We start from the raw sequence: 25,870 nt of genomic DNA, 5'->3' as shown, positions 1-25,870 counted from the left end.
TTTGAAAAGAAGTTAACTTCCTCACTAATTAATTTCACTAAGTGAAAATATCACTTCTACCTTGAAAAGATGGATTGTGTGTTTACTTTAAAAAATATATCTGCTAGGCAACATACTAACAATCGCCACTTGCCATGACAGCACGTCTGCAATGCTTGTCTTTTTGTCAAAGAAAGGATCCAGGACTCAACCTCAGGTTCCACAACTCCTTTAAATGCACTACCATGAGATAAGCAGTGTAGTACAGGAGTCCCCCTTGACCACTGGCCATCAAATTGCAGTGTTATAATCATCCTACTCTTTGAAAGGCTTTGCTTTTATGAAACTAATCACATTGATAACATCCTATATGAATGTCAATTGCAATTATTGACAATACGCTAGATGCGGGACCGTGAGAAGATGCTTCGGTGGACTTCCTCCGTGTGCCTCTCCCTCTTTGCAGATGTTGTCTGCCTACAGCAACTGCAGTCACATAAGACATCTGACTGTGTCATGTCTGTACTGAGGGAGAGCATCATGAGAATCCAGCATTACATACTAGGAAAGCTTAATTGTGTTCTCATTTTGAAATGAAGCAAATATAGACAGACATTCTGGTATTTTCTCCTTGGACTATAACAGATTGTCTTGAACATCTATGAAGGGCTTGCACTGAACTTGGAGTCTCTACACAAAGGACTCTCTACAATTAAATCCAAAAACTAGTTTTTCTTTAGTTTCCCTTTCTTCTAAAGTAAAATACTTGCCAGATTCAATCTTTTCCTTTCTTCTTCTAAAGTAAAATACTTGCCAGATTCAATCTTCATAGAACTGTATCCTCAAATGAGTTGGCTAGGGTTGCTCCTGGAAGATCTGGCAACTCGTGCCCCCACCACCACCTCAGCGCTCCCCACTGGCCTCGTACCTGGCAGGGTGATGATAAAAATGAAAACATCTACAATGTCCACGCATTGAGCTATTATCCTGTGCTACTCCCTATGCTAAGCGCTCTAGAAAGATAGTCAATTCTCTTTATCCACTGTAGCTCTGTTCTATAATGTCTATGCAGACAGAATTAGCAAATTCGGAACCATTGCTTCTAAGGGAAATATATGTTTAGGTTCCTTCAAGCTTGTGGGTCACAACATTCTTGTCAACTGATCAATACATAACCTTAAGTGTGTTTCTTAGTCACCTTTAAAATGTTGATTCATTAATGTGGAACTCAGGGCCAACAGCACTTTAACTCATGCCTGAAAAAAACAAAATACCTGCTTGTATTTTCTCTGTAAGTCGCTTCACAGTCTTCTCGCACACTGGTCAGAACTTCAGCACTGTGCTTGAGGCCATTTTAAACAGCAAAATCAGCCACAAAAAAAGCACAAAAATGCCCCCCAAAATGTAGCACTAAACAGACTTAGAAAAGGACAATTGGGCTGGGTGTGGTGGTTCACGCCTATAATCCCAGCACTTTGGGAGGCCAAGGTGGGAGGATCACCTGAGATTAGGAGTTCAAGACCGGCCTGACCAACATGGCAAAACCCCATCTCTACTAAAAATACAAAAATTAGCTGGGCTTGGTGGCGTGCACCTGTAATCCCAGCTACTTGGGAGGCTGAGGCAGGAGAATTGCTTTAATCCAGGAGGCAGAGGTTGCAGTGAGCCGAGAGCACACTACTGCACTCCAGCCTGGGCAACGGAGCGAGACTCCGTCTTAATAAGAAAAAAGCAAACAAACAAACAAAGAAAAAGGCGATTGTTTATAGTATGAAAGCTGAAACAAGAAGGCAGAGTGTCTCCTTCTTTGGCCCCAGCTGGGAATGTGTATGCTGGGCAACTGAAATTTTTTGCCACTCTGTACATGACCTCAAAAGAGCAAGTGTATTGATATTGGGGTTACAAATACATTTTTTAGCAAGTAGACTTCATTTGCAAACATAGAATTCTTGAATAATGAGGATCGACTGGGTCATCTCATAGTACCCTTGTAAATAGGTACTACCCTAGTGACATGTGAACCCAAAAGAACCTCAGAAGTCTCTTCTTCTGGCTACCTTCCTTGGATTTGGGAGGCTGGTATGGTGAAGTGACTTCTCCTAAAACGTCCAGCGCATGTGTGATCCATATGAAACTAAACCTAGGTCTCCCAGCCAGTCAGTGCCCTTTCCAGTACATAGTTATGGGACATGGGACCAAATACAGCTAATTTAACTTGCAGATGGGACTCCATGGAAAACTTCTTGCATCCTACCCTGCCCCAGTTTATTCTCTGCAATAATTAAAATCTGCTTTTGATCACAATATTTGATTTAATGACTTCTAGGACATGGGTACAATGAACACTTTAAAAAGGAAGATCACAAACCTGAATGAAATCAGGCACAAAATGAGAAATTAAAGGAATAAACTCCATAAAATATTTGCCGCAAGAACAGGCTTTGACTTTTTAAATTTAATTCTCCACTGAGCCAATTCATAGATGGCTAATATGAGAAGGAAGTGATGTGGGAAAATCCACACATCTTGTAGAATTTAAAAGAGATGAGAGCACATGATGCATAAATCGAAAAGATGTGCCAGGATGTGATATTTTAGTTAGAAAACTGCTAATGAATGTATATTTATAAAGGTATATATTGATGCCAGCTTATCTTAATTTTTTTGATATTCTAACAATGATACAAAATTAGGTTGTTCTTTATTTGGGGAAAAGAAGTAGAGAATTTGGAGCCCAAATTAAAATGGCTCTTATAACTAATGTTGTAGCCTGCAGGCTCTTTGAGAAGTGTGTACACCTCAAACTCAAAGAAGGAAAAAGAAAACGAAAAGGCAAAGATTAAGTTGGTTCTCTGCCTAAGAGCCTCTGCTTATCAAGAATTGGTTCATCATTACTTTTATATATAAGATTTTTATTTCAAAGAATTCGTTTGTTCTAAGACTTTATACATTTGAGAATCTTTTCCCCAAAACGATTATAGCTTCATCCATTTATCTGGGATGATAATTGAGTGATTCTTATCCAATAATATTTCCAAACACCTTCATATGCATGGCATGCCAAACTTCCGTTATTGGCAGAAAAAGATGCTGTTACAGCTTTGTTTGTTACAACTGCACTTTTCACTTACTCTTAGAAGAAACTAAAAATTCCTATTCAAGACCCTAAATTTTCATTTATACCTCTTGTCTCAGTGTCACATCATCCATTCCTTTCATCCTTTAAGTTAAATCCTGTAAATCTTACTCATGTACTCATGTTAATTTTATAATAAACCATCTCCCCCCAAAAACAAAAGCTCACTTGTTTCAAGGATACTTTTTATTGATGAAAAAATCTTGCAGATATGAAAAGATAATTTTCTTATTCCTATGACATTTTCTGTTTTTACAATTTTCTTTTCAGCAATGAAAACCTCTGATGTTCTCTTTTGGGAAGGTAGTTTATCCAACATAAGGATCCCATCCTCTTCCATAAATGAATCGATTAATCATGTCAAAAGCTCTCAGAGGCTGGTCATAGGGTAAAATATGTCCTCCACCTCGAATAATTACCTTAAAAAGAAAAAGAACGGAAATTTAGAGAAATGGATATTCTAAATACATGAAAAGTTTTCATTCAGATTAAACTCTATTTAAAACTCACATGAAATACAGAACATACTCTCCCAAAGCATGCCTTTGGATAGGCTTTAATAATAGGCATGTTAAGGTAGAAAAGTTTTAAAACTTAGTTAATTTTACGCAAAGTTGTGTTCATTTCTCATGAGTGTAAAAATTGAAAATTATTCCTTGTCTTTTTCCTCTTGAGAGTGATCTGCCTGCTCCCCACAGTTGGGAGTGCTGGGCTGCAGGTGTTACCTGGTGAGGCCCACCTCCAGGCCACTACTTCTGGGGTATGTCAGGTCTGCCTGCAATGGGGTGAATTGTCTACTTAATTCCACCCTTCAATTAGCCAGCCCAATTGTCCCTCACACTGAGCCATACCTTCCATCTTAGCCTTTATCAGTAATAAAGCGGAAATTTTGGTTCTCAAAAAAAATAAAGAAACCAAAACATCCTTGATGGAGGCAGGAGGATGACCTGAGCCCAGAAGTTGGAGGCTGCAGTGAGCTAGGATTATGCCACATGCACTGCACTGCAGCCTGGGTGACAGAATGAGACCCCATCTCTAAAAAAAAAAAAACCTTGACACTTGAAATAAAAGAAAGTCATGTTTTGAGCAGCATAGAGTTAGAACATTCTTTTTTTTTTTTCTAATATTAGATTATAAAATATTTTAAAACATAGCACATTTGAAAACAATTCATATAGTGATGATTTTGAGTCTCTCCTGAACATTCACTTTACTTGCTTTCTCACATAAGGGTGCCTCTCTCCATCCCACACCCATCCATTAATCCATCTTATCTTTCTGACACATCTCAAAGTGGGCACATAGCGCACTTCCCCCAAACACTTCAGCATCACATTATTCGTCAGAGTTCAATATGTGTTTACAGATTTTCTTCTTTTGAGTGAAGACACAATGAAATGCACTAGTCTTAAGTGTAGACTCACCACTTCTGACAAATGCATACACCTACGTAACTCAAGCCCTTGTTGGGTGATATAAAGCATTCCTAAAACATCTCTAATGACGAGTTCAAATCAACAAAAGGGGACTGGTCTCTGTACTCATTAAGCCTCTAGCATCAGCTAATATTCCAAGTAGAGGGAAACGGGAAGCTGTCATGATTCAATGCCAGAAGGGCAAGGACTGACACTGAGGGTTGGGAAGTTACATGCAGGAGAGGTCAGCCTGGCCTGAGATATCTTGTTCCACATGTGGAGAATGCACAGGAGGTACCAGAGAACGAAGTGAATAAACATATGCAAAAAGGGCATCACTTTCAGTAACTTCTAGCTGCTGAATCACAATCAGCAATTAAACGTCACTTTCACAAGGCCCTTCCTAAGAGGTTGGGTTCTTTTACTTGTCTCAATCTGAAGGAAACTGAGGCAGAAAAAGTATATTTGCATAGTGCATTTATTATATTGAAAATCTGCCCCTACCTCCCAACACATTCCATCTTACAACCTTGATGTGCGGTAAGTAGGATTAACACTATTAGATGATACTTACCTTGCAGCTCGCAGCTATACAAACTGTGCACTGCACAACTGCAGGGAGCACCATTCACATGAGCATTGAGATGACTGAGCTATTTGGAATCATTTAGTAGCTTGTCCAAGTCACACAACTGTAAGTGAGATAACTAGCTAGAACCCTGACTTCTGAAGCAAACACCGGTGTGGTGTTTTTAATCAAATCCTAGTACTCACACAATCATTCCTTACCTTTGAACTGAACTTCGCAGCTTAGTCATGGAACATTTTTATTCACCTCTCAATAGCCCTCTGAGGTTTATTGATGAAACAAAAAATCTTGCAGATATAAACAGATAATTTTCTATATTTTTGTATTTCACATATTACAGTGAGGGAGGCAGATCTCATTTGCAGATGTGGGACCAGACTTAACTCTTTCACATGCAAATGTGAAACTTTTGTGTTTTGCTGCAGTTGATCAAAGGTCATGTGTGCCTCACTGCAATGACAGCGAAACCCATCGACCATTTGTGTACAAGCTTGCAACTGGAAACCCAACATGTCCACTTTTTATCACAAACTGAAAGTAAACATGTGTGACAAGAACCCCTTCATAGGACTCTAGAGGGAAACTTTTGCCGCCCCGCAATCCCAGGCTAGACATTTCTTCCTGCAGATTTTCATCTGTATCTCTGGCCCTGGCAGGAATCTGATGAGTGATTTCTGTGTGGCTTCAGCTCAGCTGAGGACACTTAACAAAGTCCTATGTGTGACAAAACCCAGCTGCTTCAACTGGAAATGAGTTTGGCAGCAATGGTCCGGAACAGCAATAAATTGAATATCCGAGAGCTAAAGGTCATCCTGCCCCCAGAACCAGTGCTGCAGCTGACAAAGGATAAACAAAGGATAGCACAGTGCTTCACAGCCCGGGCTCAGAAGTCAGAGTGCAGGAGCATGGCGAGAGGCACCGCACATTGTGTGACCTTGGGCAAGGAACTTAACCTCACTGAGCCTCAGGTTCCTTTACTTTACAATTGGGAAACAAGTATTACCTCACAGAGTAGTTGTGAGTTGTGTGAGGAGTTAGTGGAATAACGTCCCTGGAATATTTAGTACAGTGCCCGACCTGGGATGGTCTTCAGTAAATATTGGTCATTTTCAGTATTCTTCCAACACTTATCTATATTCAAAATCCAAAATCAAAATGCCTATATCAGGAGGATCGCTTGAGTGCAGGAGTTTGAGGCTGCAGTGAGCTGACTGAGCCACTGCAGTCCAGCCTGGGCAACAAAAGGAGATCCCATCTCTAAGTATAAATCAATAAATATATATGTATCTATGCCTATGTGAACCTAACTACCCTAGAACATGGTGTTCCTACATTTTCATAAAAAACCCTTGGTTTAAAAAGGTTGTTTAAAACAATGGTTCTTGGCTGGATGCAGTGGCTCACGCCTATAATCCCAACACTTTGGGAGGCTGAGGTGGGTGGATCATTTGAAGTCAGGAGTTTGAAACCAGCCTGGCCAAGATAGCGAAACCCCGTCTCTACTAAAAATTAAAAAAAAAAAAAAATTAGCCAGGTGTGGTGATGCATGCCTGTAATCCCAACTACTGGGGAGGCTGAGGCAGGAGAATCACTTGAACCCAGGAGTCAGAGGTTACAGTGAGCCAAGATAGCACTACTAAACTCCAGCCTGTGCGACAGAGCGAGACTCCACCTCAAAAACAAACAAAAAAAAAACAAAGCAATGGCTCTGACTTGAACGTGCATAAAAATACCTGCGCTCATTAAAAGAGATTGTGAGGCGTCACCTCCAGACTCTCCAGTTCTGAAGGTCCAGGACAGGGCCTAAGAATTTGCATATCTAACAATTCCAAAGCAATGCTGATGCTGTTGTTCCATCTACTTGTTGAGAACTACTGTTGATAATTTTTTCTATTCTGTGGCAAACCAGGGAATTCTCTGTTTACATCAAGGTAATTTCATTAACACCTACTCATGAATACAAGTAGAAATCTGTTTAATACCTACTCATGACCTCACTTCCTGGGCATCCAGTCTCCTGGTATTTATTCACACACATGCACACTCACACACACCTTCCCTGTCCATAATTATCAAGTGGTGAAGGAGAGCTGAAGGGGTCAGGTGTTCTTACTCTTCCTCTCAGTGACCTACCTGACCCTGGTCCAATTTCTGAGCTGCCATGTGTAATGACCCAATGACATTGTAAATTGTGTCATTAAGATTGGGGGAAAAGAAAGCTCGTTAAGGAACAAAGGTTGTTTCACATGCCACAAAATTCCCAAACAAAACATATTCTCTCAAGCAGATTCACATATAGCATTTTACTGATATTAACTTCAAAAATAAATATATTTTTGAGTGTGGAAAAATAAACCACTTTGTCGTTTATAGTTAAGCCACTCAGCATTCACAAATCAAAGATACAGATCACTCGGCAGCTTTTAGAGGTGACTAACAAAATGTGGCGGGGCTGTAATTACATATTTAAATGTGACAAGATTAATCTCAGGGCTCCCTGAATAGAGCTGTCTATTTTGGGTGCCTCCACACTATAGCTGCAGCCTCTAACCTCATGTGTTCCAGATGTTCCAGGGGGTCACAAGTGTGTCATGAATTTCAACAGGGTTACACAAACACTTTAAAGCTTCATTCCACTTTATTTTTTAGAAAACGATATAATTCTCCATGGAACTAGAAACACAGACCTGCCAGTAAAGGTTTCCCAGTTATGCCTGTTTAGATGACAGAAAAGAGAGGGAAGTTCACAGTGGGCTTGTTGATGTAGATGTGTCAGGGGAAGCTTCTTGGGGGTCTTGAAGGAGATCACTGGACGGAGAATGCTGGGTAGGGTAGGGGTGGAGGGATCACCGCAGATAGAGGAAACTGCGTGGAAATGCAGGGGGGCGTGGAAATGTGGGGGGCGTGAAACTGTGGGCACATGCAGCAAGGGATCACCGCAGACAGAGGAAACTGCGTGGAAATGCAGGGGCCGTGAAGCTGCGGGCACGTGCAGCAGTCTGTGTGTCCTCCCATTCGTGCGGGAATAGAGGGAAACAGAAGAGACAGATGAATAGGCAGACACTAGCGGGACCATGTGATGCCCCAAGTGACATGCTGGGATGAGTGGACCTTATCCTGTCGGGCTTTAAAAGCAACTGTGGTAAAATACACTTAACATAAAATTACCACTTTAACCATTTTAAAGTGTACAATTTGGTAGCATTTAGTATATTCACACTATCTAGTTGCAGAATATTTTCATCACCCCAAAGGAAACCCATATACATCAGTAATCACTTCCCACTCCCCTCTCCCCAACAGCCCCTGGCAACCATTAATCTGCTTTCTGTCTCTGTAGACTTGCCTATTCTGGATATATCCTAGACGGTTTTAAGCAGGGTAGTGACGTGCTTATGTTTGCATTGTAGAAAAATGACTTAATGTCTAAGGAGGAGGCTAATTTGGAAGGGAGTGATACTGGCACAAGGAGGCAAATTAGGAGACTACCAAATCAGGTGAGAGGATGTGGGCTCATGGGAGAGACGGGGAGAAGGGGAAGGAGAAGAGGTGAGGTGGAACCAACAAAATCAGTGATTAATCCGATATAAAGATTAAGTGAGACTTTCTCTATCCATCCCCAACACATGCCCCGCATTTCAGGCTTCTGACATGGGCCAGTTTGCAAAGGTGGTGCTACTCACCAGGAAAGAGAAAAGAGCCACATGGGAGCTGCAAGTTTGGGAGGCAGAATATGCAGGATTGGTTTATTGTTTCTGCTTCCCAGTATAGAATGATGCATACCCTCAAGAGAATCTTGCTTGTTGTGGTTTCTGATTTACATGGAAGTTCTTTTCACTACTTTTATTCCATTCCACATTTACTAAATCTTATATTTTAGTTTGCTTTCAGACGCTAACTATAAGTAGAAATAAAGTAAACAGCATTCAAATAAAAATATATTGAAAAGGAACTTAGGAATGAGAATAAAAAACAAGCCAAAGCTTGTTAGCAGACACTTCCTAACAAAGAATGCAATAAGTCACTTTTGAAAGAATGAAAAACCAGAGCAGAGATCAAGGCTGGGAGTTGCTTCAACAGCACTCAGGGAAACGATTCTTGAGGTCTCCCACTGTGCATTTCCGGTGTAGCAAATGGTTATTATTGAACAGAAGGAGAAAAGGAGCTTCTAAGTGCTTCAGGAGACCCACATGGATCCATCATAATGGTATACATTCCTAGTGCAGTTAAAACCTTTGGTACTCCTTTACAGCATCCCCAAGGGGTTTCCTGTGTACACCATCTTAAACAGTTGCAACAATACTGTTTGTAATTTAGGACTTCCGCTTCTGACTGTGACACAATAGCTTGTATCAAACCAACCTCATTCCATAGAAAACAATATAAGCTGAATTAAAAAGAAAATAAGCTCTTTAGAGGTATCAGAGAGCAACCAAGCCTCGAGAGAGGCCACGATCATAGAGAAAAGAGAATCACAAGGAGGATAACCTAACATTTTGTGCTGCTTTTCCCTTTGGGAAATTCACCAGTTTTAAAGCTTCTCTGACCAAGACGCCAAGTCAAAAGTGGCAGATAAGAGAATGAAAAGCTCATTAGTCTTATGGTGCTTGAGAGACCAAAAAACAAAAACAAAGAAAACCCCAAAAGAAAGAACAACGACGACAAAAATTGGAGTTGTAAAAGCCTGTCAAGGAGGGACAGCACTGGTAAGCACTACAGGCTTTCCATTAGTTCCATGAAAGACAATGCCTTGGAAGTAATGAAAAACCAGAAACATGTTAGTCTTCAAAAACCTTGAAATCAAGCACTGAATCAATCATCTCAATCCCAGACTGAATCAAGGTGATAATGCCTCTACTCTGCCTGCCTTCTAGAAAAAATTGAATCCTTTTGGAAGAAAAATAACACTTTTCTTCATATATTTTTTGTACATTTTCTTCAACATTTAATAAAATTTAGTAGGCATGACAAAGAACAAGAGCAAATGACTAAAATTTAAGGAGAAAAAAAGATAACAGAGACCACAAGTGATCCAGATATTAGAGTTACCAGGTACACATTTTAAAGTAACTGTGAACAAAATATGCAAGATGTTAGGTACAGAAAAATGATTCACAAGAGAATTAGAATATATAAAAGTGAATCAAATGGAAGTTCTTTAAAAAGTTATTCATTCATTGTTCATTGAAATTAAGAACTCAATCGATGTTTTAGCAATAGATTAGGCATGGTAGAAGAAACACTATATGAACTGGAAGTTAGGTCAGTAGAGGATATCCAAAATGAAGCATGGAGAATAAAGGTATGGAAAATACAAAAAAAAAAAAAAAAAAAGTAAGGAAGAAATGGGGCAAAAGAAATAAATAGTAACATTCAGCGATATTGACTGAAAATGTTCCAAAATTGACAAAAGTTACCAAGCCAGTTTTGAGAAGCTCTATGAATCCTAGATAGAATAAACACAAAGCAAACTAACTACATCATAGTACACATAATAGTATATTAGTAATAGTATATTATACTATAGTATATGTATGTGCATACACACAGACATACACACAGAATAGTATTTTGCTAAAACCAAAGACAGAGAAAATCTTGAAAGCTGTCATAGAAAAGGAAACAGTACTTTCAGTACCTTCAAAGAAGCAAGAAAGCTGACTACCGAACAGAAACAATGAAAGCTGGAAGGCAGTGAAATAATATCTTGAAAGTTTTGAAATAAAATATCTGCCAACCTTGGACTTCTATAGAAATGAAGACCTTGTAAAGATATTTTCAAGGAAAGAAAAAACTGGAAAACGTTTTTGTTAGCAGACCTGCACTAAAAGAAGTATGAAAGACTGTTCTTCAGACAGAAGGAAAATTGTCCGTAATGGAAATATGAAAATGCAGAGGAGAATGAATAGCAGCTGAGAATTTACATATGTGAACAGAAGTAAGGAGTATCAATAATTAATAATGTCGTCTGGAGTTTGAACTATGTAGAAGTTTTTCAAAAGACAGTATTTGCACAAAGATGGTGTAAAGTGAGTTAAAGTGTTGTAAGGCAGCAGTCTCCAACCTTTTTGGCACCAGGGACCAATTTTGTGGGAGACAGTTTTTCTATGCACAGGGGTGGGGAGTGGGGGATGGTTTGGGGATGGCACTGTTCACCTCAGATCATCAGGCATTAGATTCTCATGAGGAGCACACAACCTAGATCCTTCACATGCGCAGTTCACAATAGGGGTCTCCTCTTACGAGAATCTAATGCCGCCACTGATTTGACAGGAGGTGGAGCTCAGACAGTAATGCTTGCCTGCACTCACCTCCTGCTGTGTGGCCTGCTTCCTAAAAGGTCACAAACAGGTACCAGTCTGTGATCCAAAGATTGGGGGCCCCTGTTGTAAGATACACTTTTATATCTGGACAATGGTAAATGTATTGACTCAAAACTGACTTTCTTAAACCAGGATATATGTCATAATCTCTACATAAACATAAAGGATAGATAAAATAATCTATTATTATCAAGTTAATAGTGGTCAAAGGGGAGGGCAGTATGACTTCCAAATAATAGATCGGATAAAAGGATGAGAGTAAGTGGAAGAGGCATTACTGCATGATATGAGAAACAGACTTCTGACAATCAGGGTACTCAAATGAGAAGAAATCTTGTGGTCAAATAATACGTTCCTTCCTTTTAGAGAGATACAGAATGAACACCTGAGAGGTGAAGACTGTTCAGTCAAATCTGTTAGCCTTCACCAGATCAGTCAGACGTGCTTTGAATGTGTCTATTAAAAAAAAAAAAAAAGTCATGGAAAATTTTCTCTATACTGACTCCAAGAATTTCTGTGTTACCTTCAGCAAGGTTGGGATGAATGATTAAAGTTGAAGCTTTCTCTTTCCTTGGTCATTATAGTTAATGAAAATCTAAAAGCAGAGTACAGGATAGTAGGAAGCCATTTGGCCTGATGGCATGGACTTGGGATTTGGCAGCTCTAGGTTTGAGCCCAGTTCTGAGACCTTGGCATAATGACTGAACTATCTCTATTTTCTCATTTGTAAAATAGGGATAAGAATTTTGGTGACCACTTGTCCCATTGTGCCTAGGGCCAAAAGGTTTCTGAGAACATAGGGCTTTGAGTGCTAAAAGTAAAAAAGGGTCAGACAATCTGGAATGGTTGCTCACTCTATGAATATTTAACTTTTTGTAAGGATTCAGAGACAATACCTATAAAATGATGCAGGGCACCCGGTCTACAAATATGTCTTTCTTTTCTTTTCTTTTTTTTTTTTTTTGAGACAGGGTCTCACTCTGTGGCCCAGGCTGGAGTGCAGTGGTGTGATCCTGGCTCCCTGCAGCCTCTGCTTGCTGAGTTCAAGTGATTCTTGTGCCTCAGCCTCCCGAGTAGCTGGGACTACAGGCATATGCTACTACATCTGGCTAAGTTTTTGTATTTTCAGTAGAAACGGGGTTTCAGGCTGGTCTCAAACTCCTGGGCTCAAGGGATCCTCCTGCCTCGGCCTCCCAAAGTGCTGGGATTACCCATCGCGCCTGGGCCATTTACAAATAGGTCTTAAGTTTGTACCATGTGCCAGAGTATTAGAAAGATAACAGGACTCAACCAATGGTCACTCTACTACTATTATCTGAGTTTTTATGACCAACAGAATATTTTTTTTTCCCTTTAAGAAGCGGAGTAAGAGCAGAAGTTACAACACTAATAAATATAACTTCATTACTTTTTCAGAAAAAAGGATTATAATACAGTCTTCAGAAGCGGAAATGTTTCTTTTCCAGGCTTCTTTGATTTCCCTTTTATGAATCCTCCCTTTCCTTGGAAAAGGCCCCAATTAAATTAATGAAGCAGCTTGAATGTGAAAGCGAACCTCTGTCATTGCACTCAACTGTGTCTGCAGTGTGTTTTATCCCTGCCAATGCCATGATCCATCCCATTCTTTCCCTCCATCTCCTCTCCCCTTTCACCACATGCAATGCCAAACACCCTCTTCTTCCTACACAGAAATGCCAGGAAAGCAAGACCTTACTTGTCTTAGCAGAATGGCAAAAAACTGTTCCATCTTTTTCCCTTTTAGGAACCCACTTTACCACATAGGACTTGATGCAATTAAAAAGTAATCAAGATTTCCCATCCTCATTCTCTCCTTCCCTGTCCAGTTTTTATATTTGATATCCACAAGAGGATAAAAAGCACAATCCAGTTCATTATTTACACTTACTCAATATCTAGCTTTATGATCTACATTTGTAGTTTTCTTTTGGAAGAGAGAATAAGAGTGGGGGAGGAAGGGGCAGAGGTTACAGCAGTAAATGCTCTCGCCAGGAGTGTTGCAAGGACTTAGATCCTGACTCATCATCTTCTGTGTACCATGGAAACAAGAGCCAGCTAACCTGCTAAAGATTTACTTCCTGCAAACAGCAACGCAAGACAGTTTTAGCAGCAGTGTGCAGGTACTCCCTGTCACTGGATCAGGAGAGCCAATTGTGCACATTGCTGCCCGACTCCATGTTTAGTGGTATGAAGTTGGTAGCTTGAAATTGGCTGTGTAAGAGTATTTACACTATGGAAATTGGCAAACACTACAAATCGGTGCCCTCTCTCCTCAGTTTCCCCTCAGACTCCTGGTTCTCTGACATTTTGGCTGTCCTGGGGAAAGAGGAAACATGCTGGCATTCTTCTTCTTTCCAAGGTGAACTTAAGGAACATCCACCTATCGTAAATTACAAGGTCTAAAACTTCTTTGAAACTTTGGGGCCAGAAATCAGATGAGCCAAACTTCAAAAATTTGCAGAAAAGTGAGAAAGGCCTGTCACTTGTTTCCATTTCTGCCTACCCTCACTGAGTTCTAGCATAATTGACAATGATAGAATTTCAAGGCCATGCTACAACATCTACAAGACGCTTCCATTTATATCAGAACACCGTGAGATGCTCCAGAGCTGATCTGTTTAGGACAACTCCAGACCAGACAGGTATCTGGATTCAACTATGTTCTCAACCCACAGCCTAAGGGGACCCCAGAACCCCTAAATGTCTCTAGGTTCTGGGAATTTAGAATACAGAGCATGCCAAATAGCATGATATTTTCATGATGCCATTTGTTACAATAAAACAAGGTACACAGTTGTTACTGCCAACCCCAAAGCTGTACAAGGCAAAAGTACTACTTTAGTCTAATTGACAATGTAGCACTATGTTAACACAATTTTTCCCATCCCTCTATTTCTCTACGCCACTCCATCATCCGCCTTATTTGTTTATTTCTTGCTTTGTTTAACATCCCCACAAGTGATTTTGTGAGTCTTTGGTTACACTTCAAATTAAAACAACAAAAAGTTACTGTTTAAAAAGCAAACCCCAGTTCCCTAGTTGTTCCTCAAATATCATTCTCCATGTGTGGATAATACTCTAAAATATAGACTTCTTAGTATTTATCCTCTTTCCATTTAATGAAATGGTTCTCTGTTAAATTTCAATAGATGATTAAAAACCACTCAACAGCCAAGAGAAAGTTATGGATTGTTGCCTAGCTGTTATACCTCAATAAACAGATTTGCTAGCCAATTTATATTTTAAATAATGCAATAAATTAGCTCCCAGAGTACTAACTAAGTGCATATTTGGGTAGCTTAATTTAGAAGCATTCTTCTTATGCTAATCGGTCCTCTCTAATGAAATAGAACCACATGCACTAAGAAGACTCTTGGCAAATAATCAGAGTCAAATTGGGAGTTGCTATTGTTTATTATTTCCTTTGTCTTCAGGAAGCAAGCTGTGTGGTTTTTAAGAGAAGGGGAAAAAACAAAAACCAGGAATTCAATTATTTTTAAAGGAGAGGATGCTCTAGTCAGCACTGAGGTAATGAAATTTCTACAACTCTTATAAATTCGTGTCCCAGAATATTTCTCATTTTTTCTCCCATGCAACACAGAAAGGAAATAGTCTTTAGCTGACATAAACAATGCAGGCTTCAGTTTGAAGGGTATTGTTTTGAACTGTTCATTATCTCAGCACGTCTACTCTGTTTCCTCCAAGACACTTTGGTGTGTACAATTGGTGAACAATCATAGCACTCCTTGAGAGATGTACTATTAAAACACACACACACACACACAGTCAGAGGCAAAGGAGAGGGGCATGGGAATGAGGGGGAGGCCGATTTGATTTTAATTCTCCGAACATTTACTCAGTGCCACGAACTGTGCTAAGGGGTATGCTACAAAAATAAATGAGTATTTTAAAAATAAATTATTCCTGTCCTTAAGGAACTCAGCATCCAGTAAAGGAGGAAGGCAATTAAAGAGTTGAAGTGTGGAACCCCAGTGTAGTACATACAATCGAAGATGTACGTAGATGGAGAGAGTTGCCGAGAAGGAGGTATTCTGGGGAAGGATCAAGTATACCAAGATTGCCAAGATTGAAAGGCAAATGGGAGTTTTCCAGGTGTATTAGAGGAGTAGAAAGGGCCTTATAAGGCAAGAGGAGGGAATCCCATGTGAATTTCTGGGTGCGTGTTTGGGGGATGATGTGGTATTTTGTTTTTTAACATTTTAATTGCAAAGGAGGGAGAGGGTAAGAGCTAAGGTTGGGAAAGGAAACAGAGGCCAGATCAAATCTTTTCATTAATCCAGGTAGAGTTTGGACTTTATCCTGCAGGTATCAGAGTTAGTGAGCAGTTTTAAACAAGGAAAAAAACCACAATTAAACTTGCATTTTGGAAAAAGCACAGAGAGGAGGGCAGATTGGTGAGGAAGGAGATCAGTTAAGACCAGCCAAGTGGGCTATTGGAAAAGGAAAAAAAGTTTAAACAACAATTTAAAACAGTCATTCAGAGTGTTCTTGAATAGCATCTTAAAACTTTTAAAATACCACAAGGCAAAAACTTGCATTTTGAAATTTATAATGTGGGATAGCCCTCATGTTTCTTTTAATGTCCACAAAATGCTCACTAGTTTTATTGGTTTATATAATGCAGTGTTTTTCTTTTTAGCTAGTTCTTGTGGTTTCTATGCTGAGCACTAGGAAATGAATAAAATCAGGCCAGCAAGGATGTCATAAAGCAGATGTGAGAAGTGCTAGCTAAGGAACTGGGTGGGTAATATTTGCCAATTACTATTATTCTTCATTTTCTGGTAAGACTCACAGCAAAGCAACTCGACAAAGTAACTCTCTACCTTGTTGTTTCCATGGAAAAATGATGGAAGTGAGAGGAATTCTGTGAGAAAAAGATTCATTTTCTCCCTGTGTTTTGGGGATTGCTGGTGAACCCAAGGCATAAGCTGAAATCTGTTGATTTTATTTACTTGCTGCTTCTTCCTGAGCCACTGTTGGCAGAGTTGAATTGAAAAGGTGCTAAGGGAATAACTTTCTGATTTTTTTTTTTGTGCTGGATAGTTTGCTAGCCAACCTTAGCACAGGACACCCAGGAAGAAAAACGGACTTGGATGTAAAATGTCCACTCCACCTTCACTGTGTGTGTGTATGCCAGAGTCCTTTAATTTGATGGCATTCAAAAAAAAAAAAAAAAAACAAAAAAACAGGAGACAGCCATGGAAAGAGAATATAAGCCATGACTTTTAGACATGAGAAAGGACAGTAAGCCTTCCTTTAATTTAACAAGCTCCAGTGAAAGAACTAGAGGCAAGTCCAAGTGTTTGCTGAGATTATGGAATGATCAGAACTCTTATACTTTACTGCCAAGAATAATCAATTTGGAAAAACAGTTTGACATTATCTAGTGAGGCTGACACAGGCACAAGGAGATACGTGCAAAAATGTCCATAGCAGCACTATCTGTAGAAGCAAAATACTGAAAACAACCCAAATGTCCATCAGCAATGGAATGGGTGAATAATACTTATATGATGGAATACTATGCAGCAATGAAAAAGAATAAGACACAATTGAGCATATCAACATGGGTGAATCTCACATGCAGTGCTGAATAGCAAAAGTATGTTTTTGCAAAATACATACAAAATAATTCCTTTTCTATAAAATTAAACATGAAAAATAAAATATTATATATGGATATGTACATCTGCAGTAAAACTATTAACAAAGCAAAAAGAAAAGGGATGAGAAAAGCAAAATTCAGGACAGTAGTCTACCTCCAGGGGTAATTGGGAAGGGCAATGTTGTATTTTTTAAACTGGCTGGTGAGTGCAAAAGTGTTCATTTATCACTGTTTTATCTTGCACAGCACTGTAAATATTCTTTGGTATGTATTCAATTTTAAATTTAAAAAAAGAAAAGAAAAACCACCTGCTGATGCTGCCATCCTTGCAAAAATGAATCTTTAGGAAATTTAACATGTTCTCTGCTGTGCTTTTTTCTTCTCCCCTGCACAGAGATGATGAGATTGGCCCCATGTCTGAAAAACAGTATGTGGGGAAGGCATGGAGAAGCAATTGAACTGAAACAAAGTCAAAAGTGGGAAGTTCCCCTCTGGCAAGCAGCTCTAAGATGACAGAGCTGGTGCCAGAATCTAAACCTTGGGACTCTGGTTGCTGTATAAAAAAATAAATATTAGAAACAAAAATAAATACCCACATCTCCATGCTGGACAGCAGAAGAGCAATAAGTTGCCAAATATTTGGGTTTGTTTTGATAGTTTTTTACTCTCTAAATGTAAGCTCCTATATTTCCTGTCTTCCGTATGTTAGAAGCTCAGTACAAACAGGAGAAAATGAAAAAAAAGCTGGATGCGCCTCGTTTGTTGTCAACAGGGATGTTTCAGATTATCGTTAAACTAGAAGGGACTCAATACTTTAGAAACAACTCATTACTCAACTCAGCCATTTTTATTTCCTATTAGGCTGTCATATAGCAAAATGTCCAACACTGCCCCATCCCTTTCTGCTACTACTACCTTTTGACAAGACAGTCTGTTTGTTAGTCAGGTTAAAACTGGATACAACTGTGGTAGTTTCAGGCCTATCTGACAGACAATATTGAACTCATTTCATCATCTGAAACTTCAATACAAAATGTCTTATAAGGACTCTATGAACAGAGCGAGAGCTTCTTGCCCTGTGAAAATAGATTAATGCTAAGAGAGCTCCCTAATGGCAATAGAAACCAACATTTATTTTATGCTTATTAGATGCCAGGTAGAGAGAGGGTCAAGTAATGTATAAGCATTATCTCAATTCATCCTAATAATGAGCCCTCCTGTGGGAGTGGTGGGTGATAACATTATCCCAATTTCACAGGTGAGGGGGTTCTTGGAGAGGTTAAGTAACTTGCCCAAGGTCATACAGCTGGTACATGGTACAGCAGGGATCTATTCCAAGTCTAACACAGTATCCATTCTCTTAATCCTATATTAGAACATCACTTGGATATGGTAACAGAAGTAGTTAGAATTGCCAGTGTAATCAACTAGAAACAAAATTCAAGCCTACTTGATAGTTTAGCTCATGAAGTCTGTCTGGTATCACCAATTGTGATAAGTGATTTGGGCTGGGGAGAGTCTATAAATTATTCTCAACAATTCAAATAGTCGAATGCGTGGGTTCTTCATCTGTTTTTGTGCTACAGTCTCCTATGACTGTCTCGTGCAGCCTATGGACACCTTTTCACAATAATGTTTCTAAATACATGCTGGCTGGGACTGGCGGCTCATGCCTATAATCCTAGCACTTTGGGAGGCCAAGGCAGGAGGATTACTTGAGCTCAGGAGTTCGAAACCAGCCTGAACAGCATGGCAAGACCCCATCTCTACAAGAAAATACAAAAATTAGCCAGGCGTGGTATCATGTACGTATGGTCCCACGTACCTGGGATGCTGAGGTGGGAGGATTTGTGGAGCCTGAGAGTTCAAGGCTGAAGTGAGCCATGATGGTGCCACTGCACTTCAGCCTGGGCGACAGGGTAAGACCCTGCCTTAAAATAAATAAATACCTAAATAATACACAGCGCACACGTACCCACACATATACATATATAATATACAGTGAATTAAAATCAAATCCTAGGCTTTGCTAGGATTGCAAATGAAACATTCCATTGAAATCATCAAAACAGTAAAAAAAAAAAAATTGTGAGATAGCACATATATACTTCTATATTAGCACATTCAGTAGGAGAAACCAGAGGGTCTGAAAACTACTATAATTTTAATTTTAGTGATAAGGATAAAAGGTTTTCAAGGTATCTCCAACAGTGTATGTGGTATTTGGTATGAGAATGTCTCTGCTTTCTATTGGTGACAGAAGTCAAAGGTACTGCTGTGCCACTGTGATTTGTTGCCTACATTTATAAAGGAAGGAAATGTGAAATTTCACAATTCATAATGAAAGGAAATGCTATTTCAGTTAGAGGTTAGTGAAAATAAAGATGCAATTTTTTTCCCTTCCAAGTTCACTGACAACTCCTTGAATCCTAACCAGAGACCCTGACTCCAGATTAAGAATCCTTATTAAATAACCTAATGACTAACTAATGGAAATACTGAGCTTACTTATAGTAAGACTTCACAGTCTAAAAGGTTGCACTTTTTTTTTTTTTTTTGCTTTGACATGGAATTATATGAATCTATTATCCAGAAAAAAATTCACTGTGGCTGGTGGACATCTTTGCTGCAAACCATCACTCTGGATGATGTTTAAAGCAGTTACTGCTTGATAGTTTTTTCTTTGTTGAAAGGCAACACAGACACACTACTATCTAAGAGCACTGCACACCAGGACCACATAGTTTCAGTACAGCACAAAACTGCTGGGAAAAGGAAACCATGCTTTTAAACAAATAAAAGAGTTTTCTTACAAGTCTAAATTGCCAGTGATCTATCAATAATTTAAGAGAACAAAGACCACTTGTAAACCTACAGTGCATGGCAGGGATTGAAGTCTACAATTTAGATTAAGGTTTTGGCTGATGATGTCAGAGAACCAGTGTCATACCAGTTGATACTACTGACTGGAAGACAGACACAATGCTTCAGGTCAATGGCTGATTTGTAAAGAGTAAAACTATGTTCTCAAATTTCTGGTTGGCTTGTAAATAAAAAATGGATTTAGAACACACTTCAGGAATCAGAATGAAAGTTTCTCCAAACATAAGCCACATGGGGGTTCCTGCAAGATGGAAGCCATGTCATTATCAATAGAGGGACAAAAGACATCATAGTGTAGGGTTCCCAAACTGGCTACATATTAGAAACCTCTATGAAGCCTCAATACCAATGCCCAGGTTCTACCTCAGACTAATAAAATCAGGATATCTGGACAGCAGGAGTGGAAATCTGTATCTGCAAAGGTTGAGACACACTGGTTTAGGGCAAAGGAGCAGATTAAAGATGGCTCCAAATTCTTTGCCATTCTTCCCACCAAAAGAAATCTGCTTTGCTCTGTGTTTTGCATTGACCAAGAGAGAATGAAATGGAAATAATATCTGGGACTTTTGAGTACAGGCCTTAAAAGGACTGGCATCTTTTGCTTTTCCGTTTGGAAGACCAGCCTGCTGTATTGTGGAAAAGTCCAGGCCAGGGACATGATCAGAGGCCGAATGGAGACAGCACTGGAGTAGAGGAGATCATCTTGGATGTCCCGGCTTTAGCCAAACTCCCAGCTGAATGCAGCTGCACATATGACCTCAGCCTGCCCCATCTGAATCAGATCCACCCAGCTGAGCCCACTCCATCCACATATTTGTGAGAAATAATACATTGTCTTAAGCCACTGAGTTTTGGAGTGATTTATTATTCCATGATAAATAACTGAAAAAGGGAAATATTTTCTGATGATTCTTTTATCTTTTTCTTGAAAGATCCATCTCGCCTATCTTGGAATCTTGATATGAGTTAAAAACCAAGGCCCGATCCATCTTTGTAAGGCAAACATAAGACATAATTACACTGAGAGCTTAGGCAAAATTTTATGTCATGTAAACAAAGACCAAGTTCCCATATTAGGCAAACCCCAGCTCCCTGCTGCTCCCAACTCCCTGCCCCTAAATCCATGAGAGCTAGCAAGTACATTATCTGGGTGGCCTTTGTGGTAGACATAGAGATGCACCCCACTGGACCTCTCTTCAAGGATGTACTTGCTGCTCAGCTGCAGGGAGTGCCTTCAGCAGAAAGCCCCCAGCTGTCAGCTCCTTCAGGGTCTGCCTCAGCTGCAAAGAGCTGCTTTCCCAAGATGATGACCTTCCTGGGGCAGCCCAAATTTGGTGAGTGAATGAGCTGGGCATAAAAGGCCTCACTATTTTGGCCCAGTGTGCGACGCTGATAGAAAATATGCTCTGGAGAGTTCCCCGCCTGGTTTGTCTGGCCTGTCTCACAGTTTTATTTCTCCCTTTGTCCAATCCTGCCCCATACCCTTCCTTCCACAGGTGTTGGTCTCTAACAAACTATTTGCACCCCAAACTTTGCCTCAGTGCCTGCTTTTGGAGGACCTCACCTGTGACTTCAGGGAAGCTCTCTGGCTGGGAGGCGGGGTGTGGTTTGATTACTGTGTTCTGGTTTTCTGCCCACAGTCTGATTCCCATAAATGGACAGAGGAACTTTGCCCATGTCTGCAAGATAGAGACAAAGCACCCATGAAAGAGGACATCCATCATTGTAGAAGGCAACTGCTGGTGGGGGAGATGAAGATTCTGTTTGCCGATTTCTGTAATAAAGCCAAAACGTTTTGTTTTGTTTTGTTTGAGATAGGGTCTTACTCTGATGCCCAGGCTGGAGTGCAGTGGCATGAACATGGCTCACTGCAACCTCAACCTCCTGGGCTCAAGTGATACTCCCATCTCAGATTCCCATGTAGCTGGGACTACAGGCATGCACCACCACACCTGGTTAATTCTTTAAAAAAAAAAAAAAAAAAAAAAAATATATATATATATATATATATATATATTTGTAGGGACAGGGTCTCACTACAGTGCCTACCCAGGCTGGTCTTGAACTCCTGGGCTCAAGCGATCCTCCCACCTCAACCTCCCAAAGTGTTGAGATTACAGGTGTGAGCCACCATGCCCAGCCAAAGCTAAAACATTTTTCCAGGGAATTAACTATATTTGATTATCATTGCCTTAAGCCTATTTAACAGTTATTTTCCTCCATTCAATATGTTTTTGAAAACTTCTCATTCCCTCTCATCTGGTCAAATGCAAAAGTGACATTTTTTGCTTGTTGCTTCCTCTGACCACGTCAATGTTATCAAGGACCTGCTGAAGACCTTTCTGGAACTGTTCCTTCAGAGACAGTTCATAATGCTTCCTAAGCTGTTTAAAATTCTTAATAAAACACACAAAAATGAATTCTCAGCAGTAATTCCAAGAAAGGCAGGTGGCTAGCTGTCTGTCATTCCCTCTGTGGCCTATCCGTGAAAATGTTCGAATTCTAGTCTGATCATCCACTCGAAGGACTATAGTCATTCTTTCCTCCATATTCTAGTTGTGCATATTCAAGAAACAAACAAAAGTTAATATGAGTTTTAGAAAAGCACAATCAGGAAGCTGTGGTTGTTACTGCTTTCTGCAGACAAACCATGCCTTCTCCATCCTCCTCCATATAAGAACTCCTCCTTCCTTTAGGGGACAAAGTCTTCTATGGTGGTTAGGATGTGCTGCCAGATATTCTGTCCACTACCACCATGCCACCCCCTTGCCACCATCACCACATACCCCAAGGGCAGTAGTATGGTTTGGATCTGTGTCCCCACCCAAGTTGCTTGTCTAATGGCAATCCCCAATGTTGAAGGAGGGGCCTGGTGGGAGGTGACTGGATCATGGGACAGATTTCTCATGAATGGTGCTGTCCCCACCATGTCTCCTTTGGTGCTGTCCTGGCAATAGTGAGTGAGTTCTCATGAGATCTGGTTGTCTAAAGGTTTAAAGGTTTAAAGGTGTGTGGCATCTCCCCTGCTCATTCTCATGTCTGCTCCAGCTTTGCCCTCTGCCATAAGTAAAACTCCCTGAGGCCTCGTCAGAAGGAGACGCCGCCATGCTTCCTGTACAGCCTGCAGAACCGTGAGCCAATTAAACCTCTTTTCTTAGAAATTACCCCGTCTCAGGTATTTCCTTATAGCAGTACGAGAACAGACTAATACAGGGGGGCATGTAGCCTAGATCCGGCTACAGTTCATCCCTCCCCACTGCACTCCCCTCACAGGTACTTAAAGACAGTTTGGGGTGGTGGAAAGATCGAAATTTGGATTTCCAAATCTCAGATACTATTGCTGTTCAAAGCCTTAAGCAAGTTTGTCTGGTGAAGCTTCTGTTTGCTCAGTTATGAGTTAGTAAATACCATGACATAGTTTATAGGATAGCTACTCTGATTCCATAAAATTGTGGATTAAAAAAGTGTGTGGTAGACCATGGCCTGAGAGCTCACAGATGCTGAATCATCAGTCGCCATCCTTATCATCTATTTTGAACTTCCCATCACCCCTATGAAGTAACTGTTCTCACTCAAGAGTTTCCAGCATGGTGGCTCATGCCTGTAATCCCAGAACTTTGGGAGGCCAAGGTGGGTGGATCACCTGAGGTCAGGAGCTCGAGACCAGCTTGGCCAATACGGTGAAACCCTGTCTCTACTAAAAACACAAAAATCAGCCAGGTGTGGTGGTGGGCACCTGTAATCCCAGCTACTTGGGAGGCTGAGGCAGGAGAATCGCTTGAACCCAGGAGGTGGAGGTTACAGTGAGCCAAGATCATGCCACTGCACTCCAGCCTGGATGACAGAGTAAGACTCCATATCAAAAAAACCCCAAAACACAAAAAACAAAGTTTCCAGGACCAGTAACCAGCCCATAGCTAGCAAGTGACAAAATGAAAGTTTAAACCAGGCTTGTCTAACGCCACCTTCTTCCCCTGTCATAGACCCCCTCCAATTGGTGAGGGCTTTCCAGAACAGTCAAGCTTCGGGGTGGCGTGCTGCTTCTCTTTGGTTTCCCTAGATGTAACCTCTAGCTGAAGGTCTGATTCCTGTTGGAAACCAGGACATTTTGGGAGAAGCCCCTGAGCACAGTGTGGCAGACCATAGGCCTGAGGGCTCTATATACTAAACCCAGGTCAAGGTCAAGGTGCAAGTCTTGGTGCAGGGCTTGCGCTTTAGGGGGCTGAGGATGCTTACTAGGGCCAGGGACACCAGCACTGAGTGATCTCCCTGTGGATACCGAGCCTTTAAGTTGGTGTGGACACACAGTTAACACCGTCTCTCAAACAGGGAATCAGTCCTCACAGCCTGGGCATTCCAAAGCTTATTCCCCCTGACCTCTATTTCAGGACTTCCAAACCAGTATCAATAAGGTGGACGTATGAAATAGATGGAGAATCTTCTTCCAAGAAAGCTCCTTATATGACTTCCTATTTCTAGAGTTTCCTCACTCTGAATTCATCCTAAAGTTACCATTATAAAGTTCCCAAAGAACAGCTTTTAAAATGTGCTTTGAAACCTCTGACGGTTCCCCACTGCTTAAACAATGGAACACACACTCCTTACATACTATCCAGGCCCCATGTTCCCATTCTGGTTTCTCTCCCATCTCTCACTCTCCAAGCTGCAGGCTATGAGCCAGACTATGCACTCTGCCCTGTGCCCTGCCCCGTATTCTCTTATCCATGACACTGCCCACCATATTCTCTCTGCTCATTTTGGCCAATTTCAGCATGCGTTCTTTTATTAATATCACAAGTTCCCAGATAAAGCCATAACTTTTCTTAACATTATATGAACCTTGACTCACCACCAAATCTTAGTGCCTTTGTAAAAAACCCAATCGGCTGGATGTCGTGGCTCGTGCCTATAATCCCAGCACTTTGGGAGGCCGAGGCAGGCGTATCACCTCAGGTCAGGAGTTTGAGACCAGCCTGGCTGACACGGCGAAATCCCATCTCTACTAAAAATACAAAATTAGCTGGGCATGATGGCGCATGCCTATAATCCCAGCTACTCGGGAGGCTGAGACAGGAGAATTGCTTGTACCTGGGAGGTGGAGGTTGCAGTGAGCCAAGATCATGCCACTGCACTCCAGCATGGGCAACAGAGCGGGACTCCCTCTCAAAAGCAAAACAAAACAAAACAAAAACCCCCAATCTTCTCTCTGTCTATAGGAGGTGGTCATCTTGGGTGTGGATTCAGAGCTAACACTAGATGTGAAATACCTTATTTCTTGGCCCTGCTTTAATTATGGCAGGCATGCATATAGGCTCCAATTTTAACTGTACCAGCATACTGCTGTGACTCCATTATTCCAGTAGTGGGTATGCTTGTGAAGTGGAGAAACTCTGGGCTGGAAGCCAAGACTCTAACCTCAGCTCAGACGTGAAATGGGTAGGATACTTTAGGGAAGTCATTTAACCTCTGGTCCCTGGAAAAGGAGACCTAAAATTCATTCCAGCCATTAAATACAACCTAGCTGAGATAATCCATCTTGTAGCTTTGGAAGAAAACGGAATTGATATTGACAGTGAAAACATAAAATAAAAAGGTCTCAAATTGCAGTCAGAAAAATCAGCCTGTTGGAGATCATGCAAAACTCATGATTGTAGAAGCGACACCCAGTAAGATTCGGGAAAAATGAAAACTGCTCAATGACTCAACATTTTTTCAATGTTTATATGAAAAATAATTTGTGTCAATAAAGATATTTTCAATAAAATAATGATGGAAAAAACAGAAGTGTTTTCTTTCTCCAGGACATTTAGCTTAATGACATTTATTCTAAAAAAAAAAAAAATCTTAAAGCAATTTGTCTGTATGGCTATTATTCCGATGAAAATTTTTAATTTTTTTTTT

The 25,870-nt window shown here is 40.5% G+C and overlaps 1 protein-coding gene and 1 long non-coding RNA gene across 13 annotated transcripts in view; one reads left to right on the top strand and one right to left on the bottom strand.

Annotated features, from left to right (window-relative positions):
- Positions 1-3,286: 3,286 nt before the first annotated feature.
- The window catches only part of CPVL (carboxypeptidase vitellogenic like), a 220,832-nt gene continuing 198,248 nt past the window's right edge, over positions 3,287-25,870 (bottom strand). For 5 of the 12 annotated variants that reach the window (XM_028845911.2, XM_077996975.1, XM_028845909.2 and 2 more), the window contains 2 exons: positions 21,534-21,648; positions 3,287-3,534 (listed from right to left, as the gene is read on the bottom strand). In XM_028845911.2, coding sequence (XP_028701744.2) covers positions 3,497-3,534; positions 21,534-21,648 — 153 coding nt within the window. In that variant the 3' untranslated portion in view covers positions 3,287-3,496. Of the gene's footprint in view, positions 3,535-20,814; positions 20,959-21,533; positions 21,649-25,870 lie in introns of those variants that run through there. The other 7 variants (XM_015133819.3, XM_077996978.1, XM_001087943.5 and 4 more) reach the window with 2 other exon arrangements.
- On the top strand, positions 20,967-25,561 carry LOC144339878 (uncharacterized). Its single transcript, XR_013415421.1, has 2 exons — positions 20,967-21,303; positions 21,610-25,561. It is a non-coding gene; the product is annotated as an uncharacterized LOC144339878 (long non-coding RNA).

The sequence above is a fragment of the Macaca mulatta genome, chromosome 3 (assembly GCF_049350105.2).
Source record: "Macaca mulatta isolate MMU2019108-1 chromosome 3, T2T-MMU8v2.0, whole genome shotgun sequence".
Classification (NCBI taxonomy): domain Eukaryota; kingdom Metazoa; phylum Chordata; class Mammalia; order Primates; family Cercopithecidae; genus Macaca; species Macaca mulatta.
The sequence above is the reverse complement of the archived record's forward strand: the minus strand, read 5'-3'. Positions and strand labels throughout refer to the sequence as shown.